Source organism: Hyphopichia burtonii (genome assembly GCF_001661395.1).
Source record: "Hyphopichia burtonii NRRL Y-1933 unplaced genomic scaffold HYPBUscaffold_10, whole genome shotgun sequence".
Taxonomy (NCBI): Eukaryota; Fungi; Ascomycota; class Pichiomycetes; order Serinales; family Debaryomycetaceae; genus Hyphopichia; species Hyphopichia burtonii.
Genome location: NW_017963737.1, coordinates 54,386 through 75,836, shown reverse-complemented (window position 1 = coordinate 75,836; position 21,451 = coordinate 54,386). Strand labels below are relative to the sequence as shown.

The following is a 21,451-nucleotide window of genomic DNA, read 5'->3' as shown; positions in this document are numbered from 1 at the left end:
CGATAATTTAACTCAAACTAATTTTTTTGAAGAAAAATCGAAACATTTAATGGAAAGTGGACTTATTGTTATGAACCGTAAAACTCATTTTATTGGTTTATTGGCTTCTGTTCATTTACAATTTTGGCCCAAAACTGCTAAACCAGTTTATGGTGATAAAGAATTATGGTGGTTGGGTCAATTACTTTCTGGAAATGATAAGTATTTCTTTGATGAAGTTGATGCTGGTGCAGTTGGTGTTTTAAATGAGGATCTAGTTAATCATAATGCTTCTGTTTGTTCAATTCAATTAGCTCATTTCAAAAAAAATGGTGAATTACTTTGGTTAAATGGTGGATTGAAAAATTGTAAAAAAAGATCATGGAAAAAAGATTTCGATAGTCAAGAAGTTTTACGGCAAACTTATAAAAATCCTTCTCAATTGCGTAATCATTATAAAAAACCTTTGGTAATTGAAGCTGCAATCATTCCAAAACCAGTTGAGAAATTTTCAAAACCAAAAATGAACCCAATATATACTTCAACTTTCATCAAAAATGAAGCTCTTGGATGTAATGGTTACTTCCATTGCGCAAATATTTATAATTTGTCTTCTAACGGTGAGCTGGCTGATTCAAATGGTAAATTAATACGGTATAACCAAAAACAAATTGACTTTTATAAGGATTTAATCAATGCTTGGAATTCTCGTACTTCTCGTGCTGGATAACTTATTCTCTGATTATAGATATTTATTGTAAACTCTAGAAATAGATTATAGACTCTACTTTATACCAAATAAATTCGTAACTTTTATTGGCTGTAAAATGGTGAATTGGGCTATTGTCAAGACTCAGCTGAGAATCTTGATGCAAAATTCAAAAAGTTGCAAAATTTGAGAAAAACTGTTACAAAAAAAATACCTTTACAACCATAAATTTTTTCACTGCAAATACAACTCATTGGAAGAAGATGCACTCACCCATCGCATACGCTGTAAATGACTTGATACTACAAAAGTATAACTTTAAAAACCGAGACACTTGGAAATTATTGTCAAGATACAAATTTCTAAAAAAAAAATATTGAAATAGAAAAACAAAGACTATACCGAAAAATCAAAACATATTGTAAAGAAATTGAAAAAAAAACAAATTACTTATTAAGAATTGAAAATTAAATCAGAACCTTACTCAAAGCAAGGTAACGGCACCTAAGAAGGAAACAGCAAGGGTAATTAAAATTGAGATTGGTGCTTTGCTAGGTGCCATGTTAGCTTGTTCAACAGCAGGAGAACTTTCAGAAGAGGTTGATTCAGCTGAGCTGGAAGAGGAATTCTCATCTTCATTAGAAGATAAAGATTCAACAAGACTATCAGATTCAACTGCAGATGACTCAGCTGGAGCTTCAGCAGAAGAGCCATTATCAGCTGGAGCAGAAGTTTCAGCAACAGAAGAAGAGGTAACAGGAGGAGCAGAAGAGGCGGCTTCGGCTTCGGTGGAAGAAACGGCTTGAGTGGCTTCTGCAGAAGCAGCAGCAGAAGCGGCACTCGAAGTAGCAGAAGATTCCGAGTCAGCAGTAGTCTTTGCTGCAGCAGAGGCTAAAAGTGATGAATCAGAAGAAGCAATGTACCAGTATGGAGACCCAACACCAGCCGAAGAACAAAGTGAAGTAGCTAAACTGGTGAAAGAGTTGATATCGGTACCGGAACAAGCATCAACAAGACAAGAAACTTGAGCATCATTGAAAGATTCCATAACACATAAACAACCGGTGTCCCAGTAAGGACAAACGGTATCTTCAGCATCAGAAACAGTATCTCTCAAACATTTTTGAGCACAGGATGGGACCTTATCATAGATTGGATCAGCAAACCCATCGAAAGAAGCGGTATGGGCAACTGAGGGATAGGTTTCGTAGTTAACAGCTTTGGCAACGGAAGCAACAAGAAAAGCAGAAAGAGTGAATTTAAACATGTTGAGTAGCGAGTGGATTAGTTAATATATTGTTTTAATAGATTAGATGAAATAGATAATTACTGAAGGAACAAGCTACTTATAAATGCTTTTTCTAATTGAAAGATACCTGTTGTCAAATTGTATTACAAAAATCGGTCGATTCCAAAAATGCTTAGCTACAAATCTCAATACTGGTAGTTAAGGAAGCTCAATTGCCAAAATAGGGACACAGCTTACTCTAATCCAATGGTCGGTCTATTCATGTTATTTTTCAAGTCTACTTAGGTATCAAGGCAAATTAATCCAAACAAAGTGGAAAACGAATCAAGACATTAAACCGATATCCCCTTTACAGTCACAAACTCGGAAATGAAGGTTCAAATAACAGAATTGAATTGTCATTTGATTGAACAAAATAGTGTTGCAGCAACATAATCATAAATCCTATCGATTCCATCAGCAGGCTTTTTCCCTTGGCTTTTTTCTTATATCGGAAGCTGCTTTCGGAAAGGACCGCTAATGGCTGTCTTGATATTTCTACAAACGACTATCCATTCCCTAAGAAGCTCCCGTCAGCATGCATAATTGTAACATACGGAATAAGCATTCATCGAAAAGCTTATTTCACTAACGAGGCGAACCACGAAGGTCGGCTGCCTTCATGTCTAGCTCTTTATCTGATAAGATCTTATAAGATTAGGCAGTCCAAAAACGAAATAAAGTGAAAGCAAAAAAGTCAAAAGTCAAGCAAAAGTATTTTTGGCTGCACAGAAGTTCCAATTTGGGATAATGCCGCAAAAAAAAAAAAAAAAACAGGCAAAAAAAAAAAAAAAAAAAGCCTAGGAGAAAAAAAGACAATGCGATGCCACTAAAAATTATACGAGTTTCGAAATTTTGAATTTTACTTCTCAATCGATGGCTTTCATTGGCTCTTCTGGAACAGGTGCATCCAATGTAACATCATCTGCAAACCTGGATTAAATGTAATATTATTGTTTTACAGTCATATACGAGTAGAATGTTTATTGTAAATATATAGGGACAAAAATACTTACATGCATGTCATAGAGAATTTGGAAATAAAACAAGTGATTGTACTTTCCCGATCCCCGATTACCGGCATTGAAGATATCCGATGTAGAGAAAACGGGTAAGTTTCATTGTGAGTTTATTATTAGAAGTTATGTCATCGAAAATTTAAAACATAGAGAGAAGTGGGAGCAAGCTGATGATAAAATTGAGCCCTAAAACTCTATGGGCACCATTAGATGAGCTGGAGCCAGTAGAATCTGCATTAGAAGTAGTACTGGTATCACCATGGGCACTACTACTAGTAGTAGTTGAGTTTTTCAAGTTAGACGTAGAGTCAGTAGCTCTTGAAGAAGCTACCGATGAAGAATCACCAGTGGTCGAAGCTTGTGCATGCTTAACACCAGCTGCTTTACTCATCACAGTTGAAACCGATTCAGGCATTAACCAGACGTCTGCTCCACAGCTTGAGCATAAAGAATAAGCCAAGCTAGTAGCACTTCTAAAATCAGAACCTGAACACAGAGAAGCAAAACATTCAGCAACTTCACCAGACCATTGAGGCATCACACACAAACACCCAGTATCCCAGTAAGGACATGGTGTATTGTCAGTATCAAACTTGACACAGTCTTTGGCACAAGAAGGAAGCTTGCTTTCTATGGGGTCAGCAAACCCATTGATACTGGCAGTTTTTGGGACTTGAGGATAAGTATCCCAATTACCAGCAGCCACTGTCTGATACAAAAAGCAAATGATAAGGATGTTGGACAACTTCATGGTGTAAATAAACTATAGTAATATTCGACTTTTTTTTGAAATTAATGAACTTTGGGCATTTTTATTCAATAAACAATTTCAATTTCTTGAACCAGGTTCTATAAAACAATTGTCTTCTTCAAACTAATTGTGAATTAATTCACAAATCACCCGATATGTCCATACTAATTCAACTTCCAAATAACAAAATTGTAAATTCACTTCTTTCTATTTAATGCAGCTCTTGCATGAATAGAAATAGTTGCATTGAATGCACAAGAGCAATTCGAGTAGTATGGAACGGCACCAAGTCGCCCCGATGCTATAATTGATCCTTACTGAGTTGAGCCAGACAAGAATTTAATCTCGTTATTACCAACCTCGTTATTACCAACACAAACAGGACACCCACAGAATATTACATGACGGGGTTACGCAACAATAATGTTGCAGTTGATGAAAAAGATAAGATTTCCAACTAGCAAATACAAATAATACCGATAAGTCCTTTCCAATCAGATCAATTACTCTTAAGAATTTGGATGCTAGCCAATGAAAATCAAAAAGGCTTTCAATGTCAAAACCACCAGTGGAATTGCCTTTGTAACAAGAGATGACTGCAAGTTTCCAAGGTAAAAAATGGATGAAAATTTCTTATTCCGAAGAAGTTATATTCTCATTCCTATTTCTTGTAAAAAATCAGCCTTTGGAGTTTAACTCATCACCATTGGTTCTTATAATTATGAGGTATATGCTCTCTTCTCTCTTCCTTTTTTCTTAGTCTTTTCCCTACTAGTTTAAGATCACCAGATTTCCTGTTTCTATATATTTCGATAAATTTCAAGAGGAAAGCTGTTCGTTTGTCGAGTATCAATCGAGGTCCTAAATAATTCTAAGCAAAATGCCTGTTCCATACTATTTACAATATCATGTGGAGAAATCTTTGAACACCAAATATCAATGGTTGACGTTAGTGTGTAATGTAGCATTATTGGTATTCCATGGAATACTATTTCACTGGATCCCCATGTATGTGAGATACCGAAGGGATATTCATGCTTTGAAAAACCCTTTTATTTTCAAAATACTAAAATATTGGTCTTATGTTAACAGATCTTTCAATATAAAAATTCCTTTCAAGAATAGAGGATTCTTGTTTCAACCAAGTTTGCTATTCTTATATGTGGTCCATGCAGCGTACAACGGAGTATTCTGTTATGCTCAAACGGAAGAGATCACCTATAATCCAAAAATCTATGTCGTTGGTAAAAGAATGGGTAGAATCGCCGTTGGTAACATTCCATTCATATTATTCTGTATTATGAAGAATGATCTATTCTGCGCAATATCAGGACTTCAACATGATAAGTTAATTTTATTTCATAAGTGGGTTGCTAGAACAACATGGCTATTGGTGACAATTCATATGTCCCTATGTTTGAAGTATTGGTTAGATTTAGACTTAAAGATAATGGTTTTGATTCCACCCCAAATCTTTGGTATGATATCTTACAGCTGTATGACATTTTTAACATGGGCAAGTATGAGGTTTATCAGAAGATGGGCCTTCGACTTTTTTTTGGTACAACACCGTGTTTTCAATCTTATAATGCTTTTATTTGCTCTTTTCCACAGCTTAAGTAGTAAAGCAGCTTTAATTTTGGCAATCCACATGGTGGTATTGGATAGAATAGTATCAAGAATTATCGGCATAATTCACAAAAGAAAAACCCCCACCAAAGGAGTGTCAGATTTTGAAATCTTAGATAATGAAACTATATTGGTTACTATCCCAATAAAGAACACCAGGATGAATGCTGATAAATGGTATTATTCCTTCATACCTAAAGTTGGGACCTGGAAAGCTGGTCAGCATATATATTTAAATGTTAGCAAGGTTAAATACTTCCAATATCATCCATTTACTATTTCGAGTTTATCACAAACTGGAGAAATTAAGTTAATTATCAGAAAGCAAAAAGGGTTCACCAAAAAGTTGATGGATAAATTGATCACTTCACAATCTCCACAGGATTCTGAAAGTGAAATTTCGATTAGTCAAGAGCCGAATGCCGTTCAACTCAAAGCTCAATTCTATGGTCCATTTGGCGCAAATCATCAGCCCTTGATAACTTTTGATTCAGTAATGTTTCTAGCTGCCGGTTCAGGGGCGTCGTTTGTCTTACCAGTTTGTAATGATCTATTGAAGAAAATCGAGATACGAGAAATGGAAAGAGACTACCTCAACCGTCCAAGTAAAGCTCGTATTTGTCTTATTTGGACAATCAAGAGACCAGAAAACGAACTTTGGTTTCAACATGCGCTTGATGAATTAAAACCATATATCAAAAAAGGGATGCTTCAAGTTCAAATTTTTATTACCCAAGCCAGTTATGAAACAACAACAACATCATCATGTGAGGATATTGAAAAACCTGATGAAAAACTGACCGGAGGAGATATAAGAGAAAGAAGTCTCTCTAGTAGTCTGATGTGCAGTGAAATCGTATATACTAGGGGATCTCGTCCTGATATCGCTAAATTAATCTCTGAAGAAGCTAGAGTATTAATCAATCAAGATTCAAATTTTAAATCTTTCGCGGTTATGGGTTGTGGACCTGATCAATTTTCAAATCAAGTCAAACTTGAATGTCAAAGAAGCAGATTCTTAAAAGGACCAGGTCCTCTTGATGTTTACTGTTATACAGAATCATTTTAGGCTCTACGGTATTTGTGTTTTTAATCAAACGGTATATTTATTATTAAGTTGGTATAATTTACAGGTATATAATTTTTTTTTTTTTTTGCAGTCAAATCAGAAAACTTTTCCAGTGAAAATTGCAATAACGAAGCTTATTACCAATTTAATGTAGGAAAAATTCCCAAGAATATCACTTATTATATGAGCGATTAAGTGTGATTGCTTGAGGGCTGTTAACAAATCGTCAAGAGTGATGACTTTTTCGTCGATAATATCACTGACAAGTTTGATATCAAAATCGTATTCATCTTCATCGGTGAAAAGTTGTTTAACAACGGAAACACCCAACCCAGATTTTTCTAAAGAAGTACAAACATCATTAACGGTTTCGTCAGTGCCAGCAACACTGGTGATTTCTGTGATAATAGTATCAAGAACATCACGTTTGTTTAAATCACGCTTCTTCAAGTCACTTAATAAAGAATCAATAAGGCTACCTGAAGAAGAGGTTGAAGTAGATGAAGAGACAGTATTTGTAGCAGTACTAGCGGCTTTAGTAGCAGTATTAGTAGCAGTATTAGCAGCACTGGTCGTTGCAGTAGAAGAAGCATCAGCAACAATTTGTTGCAAAACACTATAGTTGTCAGCTGAATCAGTTTCAGTAGAGCCAGAAGAAGTGACTGAGGTGGTTGTTGAAGAATCTCCTCCATCGATATCACCCAAAAGGTCGTCAAATAAACTCAGACCAGTGGATGTGGATCTAGATCTTGTAGTAGTAGTAGAAGAAGAATCACCACCACCAAGACCACCAAGAAGTCTGTCTAAGAAGCTACCAGTGGAAGTAGAGGTAGAAGTGGCAGAAGTAGTGCTGGCAGATGAGCCGCCACCAAGAAGGTCATCTAATAACAGACCAGAAGAAGAGCTAGAAGAGGATCCAGTAGAATTAGAACTGCTGTCACCGCCGAATAAATCACCAAGTAAGCTTGAGAAAAGACCACCACCAGACGAAGAAGAAGAAGAACTAGTAGAATTAGAACTGCTGTCACCACCGAATAAATCACCAAGTAAGCTTGAGAGAAGACCACCACCGGACGAAGAAGAAGACGAATTGGAGGAAGAAGAGCTAGAACCTAAGCCCAAAGTATCAAGGATTCCACCAATTATAGAACTAACAAGACCACCTGAAGAAGAAGTTGAATTAGAATTTTCAAAAACACCTTCAATGACTTTCACAATACCTGGTAAAACATCATAATCAGTCAAGGTTAACAAAACAATATCGAGAGCCAAACCCGAGTTATCAGCAGCTTCTAAGATGGTAGTTAAATTAGCACCTTTTAAATAGTCAATAATAATTTGAATAGCAGAGCCTTGAGTAAGAGAAGAAGTAGTGACTTGTTTAGTTAAAGCAACACCTTGACCACTTTTATTTAAAGAAGTGAAAAGTTGAGTAAGAAGTACATTTTCTCTTTTGGAAATTGTTTCACGTTTATCTAAACTGTTGAATAATTTATAGAGATCAGCGATGCTGACATCATCTTCTCTTTCTAGAAGACCAACAGGTATGGATACCACGAATGATATGAAAAAGAATGAAAGTAAAGCGTGGAAGAATCTCATTACTAAAATTATGAAAAGTTAAAAGAATGAAAATCAAGAAAAAAATTTAAGGGGGTAAAACGGTTTCCCGGGATTTATCTCTGTATTTATAAACCATCTTTGACCACCACAGACCTCGTTCTGATTGTGACATATCTGTTTATCTTGAAGTCAGTGTATCAGTTACAAGCTCGACTAGTACTAAAATTTTCAAGTCTCGATGATGCATAATTTGCAGTCTTAAATTTCCTAATGCGGTATAGAAAAAAGAGAGCGAAAGCCTTTGATTTGATTTATAGTCAACAAAAATGAGCCAGCAAACCCCAATCAGCAATTCCTCGAGAATGATCTCACCGTTGAGGAATGCTTTGGGGAAGCTGAAATAGTGGAATCAAAACGTTTGGTTTACGAATCTCTTTTTAAGGTAATGCTTATGAGCAATGGAGGCTATTTTGACCTTACGAAAAAGAGTGGGGAACCGATATTTTTACATAGTTATAGAAAATAATATTAATTAATATAAATTGAAGTTTAGGAAAAGCCCGAAAGACTATCCCCATGAGCTATTGGCTCAAATGAAGGGCAGCAGCTCTTTAAAGTCCACCAGATTAAGAAGGTTCAATATACTGCGAAACTGCGAAAAATTGGATCTTTTTTTTTTTTTTCGTGGTTGCACAGTAAGTAAAATTACTTAATCAGGAAATCAAATCTTTTTTAATTACTACAGCTGTGAATTCCAGAGAAATTGTGAATGTCCATTTGTGTTTGCACTGTGTAATATCCCAGCTTGTCTCAGTCACCTACATGTCTTGCCCGACAAGATGAATAACTTTGTTTGGCAATTATCCAGTTTCAAGAGCTACCTTGCACAAACCATTCCACTAATTTTGAAATTAAGAGTTGCAAAAAGCAATTATATTCTTTTAACTGCAAAATCAAATATATTAGTTTTTATAATATTATATAACGTATCTAAAGTATGGATTTTCTTTATCGGTCAAATCAGCAAATTCGATATTTTCTATGTGTAATTCAGTTTGGTTTTTATCTCTTCTTTTATTTTCCCATTCAAGATAAACCCAAAGAACGATTAAGGTGACCAAACTGATGGCACCACAAATAACAATTGCTAATTTTGCTGATGGATAGTCGGGACTTTCACTAGCTTTAAAAGTTTGGGGACCGACTAAATTACCAACACAGTAAGAAATTAAATAAATAGCGTTAGTAGTTTGTTTTTTGGTAGTACCCAAGACGTTTGAACCAATACAAGACAAAACACAAATAAATCCGATTGGACCAAGAGAGTAAAGAGTATAACCAGCTAATTGAACCTTATTATTTTTCAGGAAAGCCAACATACATTGGGATGCAAGGGTAATTGCAGTACCCAAAGTTGCCCAAAATAATCTTTTTTGATAAAATTTGTAACAATAAGCAAATAAAACACACCCGACAATTTCAACAGCTCCCAGAGGCATTTGCATCAATAAAGCTTTACCAGTTGAATAATCTAAATCTTCATTTAAAAGAATCGAACCAAAATTAGTAAGACCACCATTTGGAATATTATTACAAAAGGCAAAAATGAAAAATAACCAAGTTTTAACATCAAGAAAAGCTTCTTTGAATTGATGAATTTTGAAATGTTTATTACCAAAACCTTGATTAGTTTCTCTAAGTCTTTCAACAACCATTTTTTTTTCTTCGTCATTTAAAAACCAAGCTTGAGCAGGAGTATTTGGTAAGTAGAAAAACATTGCAATACCCAAACCAATAGTTAAAACCCCAGTAATTATAAAGACCAATTTCCATGGAGCTAGATCATAACTTTCACGATGTTGAAAAACACTATGGGCAACTGCACCACTACCTAAAATAGTACCTAACCCATTCGAAGCAAACCATAAAGAAGTAATCAAAAAAACTTCGTCTTTTTTATACCAAAACCCAGTATATAAAGTAAAAGCTGGAGTAATAATACTTTCAAGACCACCTTGAATAGTACGAATGAAAATGAAACCAGCATAACCAGATTGAGAACCGTGAGAACCACAAACCAGACCCATTGCCAAAACAAACCCCCATATAATAATAAATATAGAAGTCGTAGTGATCACTGGGAATCTTTGTAAAAGTAAAGAAGTTGGAAATTCAAAAAAAAGGTAACCAAGATAAAAAGCGGAACCAGTCCAAGAATATTGATCACCAACCATATTTAAACCAATCTTAGGATCTCTTAAACCCAAGATACTTGCATAAGAATTAGATAATTTATCCATAAACTGGAAACAATATAGTAAACAAATTAATGGTAAAAGACAAATATTTAATTTGTAAAAAAGTCTTCTTGAAGCTTTTGGATCTAATTCAATATGTTCTTCAGTGTTTCTAATGGCATATTTCATTGCCTCATCAACATCTCCAGTGACCTTCACTTCCTTACCAGAAGGAGATATAATTGAAGTAATAACATTAGCTGCATTTTGTTTATCGATGTCAGTATCAGTAAACGAAATAACGGTGTTCAATTTTTCATCCGTCGTATTTTTATCTACCAGCATTTTGTATCAAGTTGAATAAAGTTAATTTTCAAATTGAATATTGGAAATCAATTCGTTTATAAACTTGAGTGCTCAAGTACTATAATATAAAAGAAAAGAAAAAAAGCAAATCATTCTTATCTACTATTTAATCAGAGATCCTAATCAACCAAACGGAATTGTGACGCGGAAATTAGCGAGGAGGTTTATCACCAACCATCGATAACACCAACAAACGATAACTGATTTAATTGGCACGTATCCATTCTAGGAAGTTTTAAGGGTTTAATTACGTACCATATGGTTCCATTACATGATGCCTAAGCTCATGGTCTAGCTTCATCAACATCCCAAACCATCCGTACTTTCCCTTACCATAGCCTTTTGATAAGGTTGATTTCCGCCAATCTGTTTAAAGGCAAGTCTTCTACATGGGCGTATATGAACTCCAAGTACTGTGAATGGTATAAAGAAAGTCATTAAGACAAGATGCTTGAAGAAGATAGACAAAGTGCAGGTATTGATAAGGAATAGAATGAGCGAACGGTGAATTTACGGTGATTTTTCGGTGAGCGACCGGTGACGAAGAATGCCTTTCTAACTTAAATTCTGGTGTATGGATTGAAAAGAATGAGTGTATACATTATGCTCAATGGATAAGATGAAGTGTTTTATCAACGGTGTAGAGTAAGAACTAATCAACTATCTGATTAGTGTTTGATTAGCACTGATTAGTATTAGTTTTTGAATAGTATTTAATTAGTTTTTCTTGATTAGTGTTTGGTAAATACGAATTACAGATTGCAACATGGAGAGAATTTTGCAACTTTAAAGCCTTTAGTATTAGGGGAACAAAAGAATATATTAATAATTATGAGGGAGTATATATTATACTAATTTTAAATGCAGAGAACAAGATTAATCATAAAACATCATCACGAACATACCAACGATCGGTATTAACCAAGCCTAAATTTAAATCATTGAAGTAATCCCAAGAATCTTTACGAAATAAAGGTAAATCATTTAATTTCAGGATATCATAATCGGTGAAATGATCTACGTCAATATTAGTTTTTAAATGGCGATGGGCACATTCAGCAATGATTTGATATTCATCTTGTAAAATAGGATTATTACAAGCACCTTCAAGAGTTAATTTAGTTTGGTTTAAATTTTGGAAACGATTATTTAACGAGGGAGACTTTGAACAAATTTCATCGGGGACCCACATATTAATATCTTTTTGATAATTATGATTAGCAAAATGAGATTTTGTAGTGAAGGAAGATTTACCGTATTTTCTAGTTAAAATTCTAGAAACGTTATGGGGGATATAAATTGAAGCACCTTCAAACCAAGTATGACGAATAGGTAAGATTTCTTCTAGGGAATGCCAATTCCAATTTTTACAATGAATCGACATTGCTTTTGAATGGTCTACTTGTTGATCCCAAGGTAAATCATTATAAAATTCTTTTGGAGGATTAAAGTTAGAATGACTTAAAGCACTGATATCAATATAAAGACCACTATTTATATCGATAAATCTAGCATCAATAAAATTTCGACCATTACCTTGTCTTATATAAGTTGGACTAACTTCCAATAAATATTTTGAATTACCATATCTTGGATTTTCTAAAATTAAAGATTGATTAAATTCTCTTGCTAAACGATCTAAATGGGCAATTGGTAATTGAATATCAATATCGGTATCCCAAGGCATATTCACTCCATTATAAGCCCAACCTAAAAGAGAGCCGTAATTAACCCAAGAAGCAAAATTATTTGCTTCAGCAAATTTAAACCAAGCTCTAACCATATGATGAATGACACTTTGACGTTCACGATCGCCAATGAATCTTTTGAAAAAAGGATAAGCCAAGTGATGAGATCTTCCCTTAACCACATCGGAATAAATCCAAGGGTATTTAAAGAAACGATCGGCAGAATCCACAATTGAATCTGCGTATTCTAAAAATTTAAGATAATTCAATTCATCATTGGTAATTGAATCATCATTTAGTTTCTTCTGTAATTTGAATATTTCCAAATTTGGATTGAAGACAAAGTCTTCTGCTTTAACGTCAATTTGTTTTTGTAAATGCCTAAATTTGAAAATTTGAAAATTTTCGTTTGGTTTAGAATCAAATCTTGATATTTGATTAATTAAATCATGTTTTGTTGGTTGTTTATGGATGGTTTCATTATTTAAACCAATTCTTAATTTATTAATCACGGGGATTTCAACAAAATTATCATCACTAACCGCAATAATTTTCGATGGTATTTCTTTTAAACAATATAAATTTGACATTCCTCGATAAATCTTTTTATTATAAGATTCCATGTAATATCCATTAACACTAGCATATTTTTTCAAGAATTCATCACATTCACCATTTGGATTATTTTTTTTATACTTATTCAAGATTTTATCTCCAGATGATAAGTCTACCCAGTCATCCCAGTGGAAAACAATCCCGTCACCTAATTTACTTGCAATCGGGGTTTCTTCATTATTTATATAGTTGAATACTTCGTTAGTTGAATATCTCGGATTAAAAGGAGACCGTTTACTTTGGTATAAAGCATGAGATTCTAATAGTTCTTGACTTATTTCATTATTTATAATGTTAACATTTAGTATATAGAATATAATTAACGAAAATGTTAATATTAAAAACCCAACCTTGATTTTTTTATTATAAAATCTTGGTATCATGCTTAATGAACGAATGAATGACAAATGAATGAAATGAAGTAAAGTAAATTAATGAACTGAAGTAAAGTAAATTAATGAACTAAAAGAATTAATGACAGAAATACATCAACTAGTATATGGGCAAGCAAAAAAAAAAAAAAAAAATAAAATAAAATGAAACTGAAAAAAAAGAAAAACAGAACCGGATGAAATCAAAGATGAAAGAAGAAACTTATCGTACGAATAAGTTATGTTACCTAGTAGTATGTTATTGGGATATTTTATTTCATACTTTGTTGTAGATCAAATGAAGACAACCTCCTAAATATTTATTTGTTACGAGCAATGATAAAAGTCAGCCTTTTTTGCTCATTTCTTTTTCTAGTCACTTAGCCCTGTAAAGAAACAATTAATTAAGAAATTGCAAAAGGGTCGTGTAATTGGTGGTTGGCTGGGCTCATCGGTAACACTGCCCTTTGTTATCCCCACTGGATAACAATAAGATTACACGATACTAAAGCGAAGATACTTGTGCTGTACTGCCTACTCGATGAGATTGTAGGTACAGTTGTACACCTGAATGTTGAGGTACAGCTGTACAGGTGTACACTGTAACTGGTCAATTATATTAGCACAACTATACCGTGTACAAATATACACCTACAACTAATCTACAACTAGTCCATCTACAACTAGTCCATCTACAACTAGTCCATCTACGAACATCCACAAGTAATACAATAGACAGCTGTTTCAGTATTATACAGTATGGCATTACGTAGTACAATAGTATCGTGCGACATAATATAGGTCCAGACAGAATGTCGCACCCGCCATCACGACTGGTTCAGCCCACAAGCTGGGCCACTTCAGTCTACTCAGTCACCTCCGTGCCGTAACGCGTAACACCAGCTTCGATAAGATGTACAAGGCTCCGGTTGCAAAAAGTGCCTTCACCAACACCTCGATATTTCGACATCTCGACATCTCGACATCTCGACATCTCGACATTTTCCATTTCGTCATTCCACAGAACGGGTTTAAAAGAGACACGGTAGGCGCACCCCCAGGTACCTATCAATTCTTCTTTTTTTTTTTAGTTTTTTGTTGTTATTTATTTTCTTTTCTAGCCCAGGTACACGACCCACTCTCCCAGGAGAAACCGCCGGGGCAAGTCACCGGACTGGGGTAGTCTTGCTCTTGGAGAGATTCCTAAACCGCCCGGGCTCCCCACTTACCCCATACTTTATCAAATATATATATCAAATCATTGCGGTGCTCACACTACGAGGAAAGAGAATTGAAGTTAACGGATTGGTGAAATGACGAAGAAGCTATCAGCATTGGAAAAGAAGAATAGAAAGCCGGCCTCAAGAGCATGTGTATTCTGCCATTCCAAGCATTTACAATGTTCTAATGAAAGACCGTGTAAAAATTGTATAAAGAGAAATTTAGGCCATGAATGTCGAGATGTTATAAGAAAGAAGGCCAAATATTTGAAAAAAAATGAAGGAGCCAAAGTTAAAACAGAAGAAGGAGAAGAAGAAGAAGAGGAAGAAGAAGAACGAAGTGAAGAAAATGAAATTAAAGAGGTTAAAGATACTGATTCAACTGAATCAATAAGTAATTTTAATTCAAATTATTTAAATCAGGAATATTTAATGTTGGGAGATATATTAATTAACTCCAAACCATCCAGTCCAACACCATCTAGTACCACGATATCACCATCTAATATCTATATCAACCAATTAAATGAATCCAGACCATTTATCCTGTTGGGGAATAGTAATCAATTTTACCAATTTAAACAAAATGAAAGTAATGACTATATATCACCATTAATAAGTCATCATTTATACCAAACGGTTCAAGATATATATTCAAATAATATCATAAATTTTGATTACCCACAATCATATCATCTGTTAACAAAATTTCTCAAAACAAGATTTAGTGGGAATGAATTAACAAATCAAGAAAAAATTAATAAACGGAAAAAATTACTAATAATTCTTCGATTAATTGCTAGTTATAGACCAACGTTTATTTCTGCTCATAAATCATTATTAAAACCATTTGATTTACAATTTTTGGAAATGTCTTTTCAAAGATCGCTAATTGATTATGAAAATTTATCAAAATTAAATAGCAGTCCAACAATTATTTGGAGAAGAACTGGAGAAATTGTTTCAATTTCAAATGACCTCATCAATTTATTAGGCTTTAATCTAAGTCACATCCTTTCCAAAAGAACTTTTATCATGGAATTAATGTATGATGATGAATCAATTGTTAACTATTTCAAATTATTTAAATCGGTCGCGGTGGGGAACTTACATCTGAGTATCAAAACAAATTGTAAATTAATAAATTTTAATAATAGTGATAATAAAATTTTAAATGACTTTATTGAATTTTGCTCAGTTTGGACCGTTAAAAGAGACCTATTCGATTTACCAATGCTAATTGTGGGTCAATTCTTACCTATTTTACCGGCTGGTGAAGGTGTAAGAATGTATTGAAAAGTCACTCCACTTTCGCACCCTCACCTTATTTTGCAACAATCTCCCCATCTTTCATCTCTCTCCTCAAAGCGATATAAATACCTGATACCAGGTATTTTTTATTTATTATTTATTCATTCTCGACTAAACCCTATTATATTCACTAAATTATCTTCACTAAATTATATTCACTAAATTATCTTCACTAAATTATATTCACTAAATTATATTAAATGACTCCAAGACAAGTTGTTCTCGCTGGTGCTACCGCTTATGGGGTGTTTAGCTACTGTATGGTTAAATACTATTATGATAACTCTTCTCTAAGAAGAATCTTTGTTAATGTTGATCCTGCCTATGACCGTAAATTTGGTCATCACTAATCGCATTCCTATTTATTCGATATTTATTCAATCTTCAATAAATATTCATTGTATTTCTCTTGCCATTTGAATTGGTAGTGTAATTCACCACTGTAAGTTGGTATGTAACATCTCCCATTTGATGCTCAATGCATGAACGTGTGGGCAGCAATGCAAAATCTTTGTTTGCAGAATCTGCCTAATGAACTTTGATGAGGAGATGACACCAGCTCCTTCTATTTATGTATCCTATCAGTATACTATCATTAAGTGTCGTATCTTATTAGTAACTATCATTAAGTATCGTATCCTACAGTGTCCGATCAGTATCCTATCACTTATGTACTACATTAAGTATAAACACGAAAAACTGTCGACACTTCCGATATATATTAACAAGTATGGTATTGAGCATGTCTCCAGCTTACCTGATTCTTCGTCTACACTACTTGTGATTCATAAGGAAGCTTGGTCTTTCTGTCTTCCATGAATAGCCGAAAATTGGCCTCAATTATGTTCTTGTGTAAAAACATTTCGTACTTGTTTATTCGATGTTCATCAACTCTTAAAATACCGAAAGAAATTTCTCAAATCAACTGATCTTCAATGTTCTTTAGCGCACTAACGCACCGTTATTAAGCGAAACAATCTCTGTCAATTGAAAGATTACATTTAAGTATTCCACTCACCATCACTCTCCCACAAGCCAACATATCAATGGTGGCTTCTTCCTCAGTTAAAACTAAGTAATATTTTATTAGCTTTTTATCAGCTAGTGTGGCTCACCCAATGGGGAACAGGAAAAATTTTTTTTTTTTATTTTTTTTTNTTTTTCCCTTCTGTCAAAACTTTTTTTTTTTTTTTTTTTTCAATTCAATGGTCAACTTCGTTAACTCTCTTTTCCTGTAATTTCCCTTGACTTCGTTGGCTTCGTTTACATCAAGTTTTGATTAAATCACGATTTGGTTTTTACATTATTGCTTGGTTCTACTGGGGTTCTTTAAATTCATCATCTTCTAGTTATCACTGGTACATCTCGTTAGCTCAATAGGCTAGATTGACATAGATAAGTTCGGAAGTTGTCTTTTCCTCTGAGCCCACGGATTACTACTCGACTCATAACAGCGTTATCCTTTCCCAGGAAAGTCAATAGCATTCATTCGTTGAAATCTTTTCATCAAGCCATCGGACTATCCTTCATATAAAATCTCCCTTCGCATAAAAATCCATAATAAGTAAAGTAATTGCAAAATGACTGATTCCAATAAAGATAAATCAATTAGTTCTGAACAAGTATACTCAGAAGACTTGGACCATGATAATAGCAGTATTGTTTCCCGTGTGGTCAATTCATTCAAACCGGCAGCTGTCAAACCAGATCTGGACATTTCACAAATGTCCGACTTGGAAAAAGCAAATTATTTTGCTTCTCATCAACCTCTTCAACAATCTCTTAAAAGTCGTCATCTTTTTTGGTTGGCCATTGGTGGGGTTCTTGGTTCAGGAATCTTTGTCAGTAGTGGTTATAACTTATCAATTGCAGGTCCCGGTGGACTTTTGGTTGGTTACGTGATTGTTGCTTATGCCATTCTTTGTGTTGTATTATCATTAGCCGAAATCGCAACTCAATTTACAGTGGCCGGTTCCTTCATTTCTTTATTTGGTAGATTTTTAAGTCCTGCTTTTAATTGGGTTTTTGGTTTGGTTTACGCCCTTTCTTGGCTTATCTCTTTACCTTCAGAACTTGTGGCCATTGCTTTAACTATTCAGTACTGGAATGATTCAATTAGTCCTTCAGTTTGGGTGGCTATTTTTTATGTTTTAATAGTCGTTATTAATTTATTCGGTGTTAAAGCTTGGGGTGAAACCGAATTCATCTTATCCATCATCAAAGTTCTCGCAGTGATTGGTTTTATCATATTAGGTATTTGCATCATTTGTGGTGTTGGTGATCAAGGTTATATCGGGGCAAGATATTGGCATAATCCGGGGTCTTTTAACAACGGGTTCAAAGGAGTTTGTTCGTCATTTATAAGTGCTGCTTTCACTTTTGGTGGTACTGAATTAGTAGCAATTGCAAGTAGTGAAACTAAAAATCCTCGTAAATCTTTACCAAAAGCCACCAAACAAGTTTTCTGGAGAATTACCTTATTTTATATTGTTTCAGCCATAATCATTGGCTTTTTGGTTCCTTCAAATGATGATTTATTACTAAATGGATCTGGTGTTTCAGCTTCTCCTTTTGTGATTGCTGTTTCAAATGGTGGAATCAAAGTTGTTCCTCATATAATGAATGCTGTTGTCTTATCAGCTTCATTTTCAGTGGGTAATTCTTGTGTTTATGGTTGTTCCAGAGTTTTGGCCTCCATGGCTGTTCAAGAACAGGGTTTCTTACCTCGTATATTTGGTTATGTTGATAGAAAAGGTAGACCTTTGGTTGCAATCATCTTTACTTGCTTAATTGGTTTATTAGGATTCTTAGTTGAATCTGCTAATGAAGGTACTGTATTCACTTGGCTTTTCTCAGTTTGTTCATTATCTTCCTTTTTCACCTGGGCTGCAATTTGTGTCACTCATATTAGATTTAGAAGAGCGTTGTATATTCAGGGCAGAAGCTTAGATGAAGTCATTTTCGTTTCCCCAATGGGTCTTGTGGGCTCAATCACTGGGGTTATTATCTTGGGCTTAATCATCATCGCTGAAATTTGGATTTCCATTTGGCCAATTGGACAAAGTGCGTCTGTTTCTACTTTTTGGCAAAATTGTCTTAGTTTACCTTTGATGATTGTAATGTGGTTCATCTACAACATTTATAACAAGTCCTTCTCCCCATTGTTGATTGATTTGAAAGATATTGATTTGGATTCTGGTAGAAGGGATTGGGATGTTGAATTATTGAAACAAGAGCTCGCAGAAGAAAGACTCCAATATCAATCTAAACCATTTTATTATAAACTATATAAATTTTTCTGTTAAATACTTTTTATATCTAATTTTGAACATATTTTTTTTTTTCATTCAGTTTCATCTTTGGCTGCTTTATTGTATGATCTTAAAAATAAATCAATCACTACTTTGTCGTCAGATTCTTCATCTTGACCTTCAATCGACAATGGAATTGCAGGAATAACATCTGGATTCGTATTCTTGGTTTGAGCAAAGTATGATTCCATAAATTCCGGTGCCACAATCAAGTTTTTTTTATCTTTGAAATGTTTCTTAATGGGTCTTTCCTTTTCATCTTTACTAAACACGCTATCCAATTCAAACCTAGCCAAATCCCCTATATTTCTGAATGCTGGGCCATCCATATATTTCTTGGTACCATCTAAGGGGCCACCCTCAATATAATATGGATAGGTTACTTGGGAATCTAATCTACTAATGATTTTCACCTCCTCTTCATTGTAACCCAACTTTCTGGCCGTCTCTTGCCAGCTTTGAGGTGAAAAAAACTTCTCAACGTCTTTCTCGGTCAAATTCGACATCTTTAGCAATAAAAAGAAGTTGACAGTTATCGATTCTCGTTGAGCCTTCGTCTTATGAAGCAAGCTTGCAAAATCGTGACTTTTTTGCGACAGTTGCAAAATGCTTTTATACACTACTTGAGCTATTGATCTTAGTTGAAGCCATACTGATTTCGAGTCACTAGTGTCTTGTGATGTTATCATAAGAATCTCTATCGCTTAATGAAATAAGCCAGAGAATGTCTGCGTCATCTAAACTATTAGCTACACCATTATCTACACTTTTATCATTATTATCTACACTTTTATCATTATTATCTACACTTTTATCACTTTTATTGACTCGATAATTCTTTTATCCACTTATTCTATATAAGACTACTTATCCTTCCCTATACAAAGATTCATCCATATTGTTATTCATAAGTCTTTCAATCCGTCAATGTTACCATTTGGCTATAAGTACTTTGTTTATAATTACATAAGCATTATATAAGCAAAAAAAATTAGTAGCGTCTAAATATAAACAAAAAAAAGGTTTGAACACTTAAAATCGCTTATAACAGCTCTAACACTAGAGAATGACCGACGATATCTTTGATGTCAAAAGACGACTTACAAAAAGGGTCATAGTGCTCCTAGGCAGTGGGACCAAGAATGGTACGAGCATCAATTACTACACTGAGGGCAACCATGAAATATATGTGATGTGTAACTACTCGGTTTACGCTAAGTATCTCGAGTCTTTACTACAACCCAATGAATTAGAAACACATCTTGTCCCAGTATTCAGTAGTATAGAAGAGCTTTACCCATTGCTATACATGATTAATAAGATCGGCGGGGCCCCAGCAGGAAAAACTAAACTGAAGTTCATTGATAATTTGAAGTATTTTATGAAAGTGTCGAGTTTAGACGATGATGAAGACTACGATGGAGATGATATACCCATCAACCTCTCGTCGGGACAGGCAGAGCGCCCGCTAAATATGGACTTGATAATTGTTCTAGATTCCGATCTGTTTTCTCAGGATCACTTGCTACCGTACAGTGTATCAACTCAACAGCTTTTGAGATTTCTCAGTTTACAGCATAGTGGATCGTTTGCAATTGTATCTGGAGTTCAGTCCTTTATTTCCAGCGGTGCCTCCATTCTTTCGTTAGTAAAATTCATAGATCAAAGCGTTGAAGGTCAACCAAATGAGTCACAGTCATACAACCACCCTCCAGAACCTATTTCGATCTACGACGAAGACGGTGTTTTCATAAGTGATAACCTATTTGTCAATATCTTGATACCGTTGGGTTGGGATTCCTGGAGCAAAATCGAAATATTGGCAAAGTCTGCTGCTCATGGTGGACCCCAACTTTCAAAGAGCCGCCTCCTTTCCAGCTTGGAGGAAATCCAAGAGTTCAATACCCTCTATGAACAATTCCTCGATGCCGACCCAATCGATGAACAAGCTCAAACGAAGCTAATCCAGTATATGTCAATGGAAGAAGAGAATCAGGGTTCCGACCGTGACTTGCCAAAAGAAAGCTCCTTTACCAAGACACTCAACTTCCATGGATTGTTGAAAGAAGCACTTGCTGAGACATACTACATGTCTTGATCAATCAAGTTCTTTCTTCACTTTTGCATCTATTTACCCTTGAAGTTTGACCTATTTGATGTTTGTTAATTAAACGCGTCAAGTTTGCAATACCTGCACACACTGCCTTTTTTTTTTTTTTTTTTTTTGTATACAAAAAAATTTCGACGAAACCCACAGAAAAAAAACCGATGCCAACGTACGCAGATATTGAGAGATGCCTAAAAATCAAGTTACGAATGCTCTAA

The 21,451-nt window shown here is 34.6% G+C and overlaps 10 protein-coding genes across 10 annotated transcripts; 5 read left to right on the top strand and 5 right to left on the bottom strand.

Moving 5' to 3' along the window:
- Positions 1-49: 49 nt before the first annotated feature.
- HYPBUDRAFT_115625 (uncharacterized protein) lies at positions 50-709 on the top strand (the record flags this gene model as incomplete). The annotated part of the gene is made up of 1 exon (XM_020219133.1): positions 50-709. One exon carries the CDS (start codon positions 50-52, stop codon positions 707-709), a length of 660 nt encoding a protein of 219 aa, XP_020073718.1.
- An 850-nt stretch (positions 710-1,559) lies between these two features.
- Positions 1,560-3,725, bottom strand: HYPBUDRAFT_96133 (CFEM domain-containing protein; the record flags this gene model as incomplete). The annotated part of the gene is made up of 2 exons (XM_020223965.1): positions 1,560-1,711; positions 3,503-3,725. Coding segments are annotated over 2 exons (375 nt in total), but the record flags the coding sequence as incomplete, so codon positions are not given.
- Positions 3,726-4,479: 754 nt separating this feature from the next.
- On the top strand, positions 4,480-6,444 carry FRP1 (Frp1p; the record flags this gene model as incomplete). The annotated part of the gene is made up of 2 exons (XM_020222638.1): positions 4,480-6,142; positions 6,305-6,444. The coding sequence occupies exons 1-2, from the start codon at positions 4,627-4,629 to the stop codon at positions 6,442-6,444; spliced, it is 1,656 nt and encodes a 551-aa protein (XP_020073716.1). The 5' UTR covers positions 4,480-4,626.
- A 123-nt stretch (positions 6,445-6,567) lies between these two features.
- On the bottom strand, positions 6,568-7,905 carry HYPBUDRAFT_130464 (uncharacterized protein; the record flags this gene model as incomplete). Its single annotated transcript, XM_020219428.1, has 2 exons — positions 6,568-6,842; positions 7,557-7,905. Coding segments are annotated over 2 exons (624 nt in total), but the record flags the coding sequence as incomplete, so codon positions are not given.
- Positions 7,906-8,984: 1,079 nt separating this feature from the next.
- HYPBUDRAFT_8506 (allantoate permease) lies at positions 8,985-10,589 on the bottom strand (the record flags this gene model as incomplete). Its single annotated transcript, XM_020223748.1, has 1 exon — positions 8,985-10,589. One exon carries the CDS (start codon positions 10,587-10,589, stop codon positions 8,985-8,987), a length of 1,605 nt encoding a protein of 534 aa, XP_020073714.1.
- Positions 10,590-11,490: 901 nt separating this feature from the next.
- Positions 11,491-13,296, bottom strand: HYPBUDRAFT_145313 (uncharacterized protein; the record flags this gene model as incomplete). Its single annotated transcript, XM_020219907.1, has 1 exon — positions 11,491-13,296. One exon carries the CDS (start codon positions 13,294-13,296, stop codon positions 11,491-11,493), a length of 1,806 nt encoding a protein of 601 aa, XP_020073713.1.
- Positions 13,297-14,184: 888 nt separating this feature from the next.
- On the top strand, positions 14,185-16,073 carry ZCF23 (Zcf23p). Its single transcript, XM_020222907.1, has one exon. The coding sequence runs from the start codon at positions 14,598-14,600 to the stop codon at positions 15,798-15,800; it is 1,203 nt and encodes a 400-aa protein (XP_020073712.1). The 5' UTR covers positions 14,185-14,597; the 3' UTR covers positions 15,801-16,073.
- A 958-nt stretch (positions 16,074-17,031) lies between these two features.
- On the top strand, positions 17,032-19,120 carry GAP4 (Gap4p; the record flags this gene model as incomplete). The annotated part of the gene is made up of 1 exon (XM_020222637.1): positions 17,032-19,120. The coding sequence occupies exon 1, from the start codon at positions 17,396-17,398 to the stop codon at positions 19,118-19,120; it is 1,725 nt and encodes a 574-aa protein (XP_020073711.1). The 5' UTR covers positions 17,032-17,395.
- On the bottom strand, positions 19,089-19,632 carry HYPBUDRAFT_154275 (uncharacterized protein; the record flags this gene model as incomplete). Its single annotated transcript, XM_020221986.1, has 2 exons — positions 19,089-19,349; positions 19,392-19,632. The coding sequence occupies 2 exons, from the start codon at positions 19,630-19,632 to the stop codon at positions 19,159-19,161; spliced, it is 432 nt and encodes a 143-aa protein (XP_020073710.1). The 3' UTR covers positions 19,089-19,158.
- Positions 19,633-20,279: 647 nt separating this feature from the next.
- On the top strand, positions 20,280-21,068 carry HYPBUDRAFT_96318 (uncharacterized protein; the record flags this gene model as incomplete). The annotated part of the gene is made up of 2 exons (XM_020223972.1): positions 20,280-20,774; positions 20,823-21,068. Coding segments are annotated over 2 exons (741 nt in total), but the record flags the coding sequence as incomplete, so codon positions are not given.
- Positions 21,069-21,451: the final 383 nt, after the last annotated feature.

Coding starts and splice junctions, on each gene's coding strand:
- ZCF23 (XM_020222907.1), top strand. CDS start 14,598: ATGACGAAGAAGCTATCAGCATTGGAAAAGAAGAATAGAAAGCCGGCC.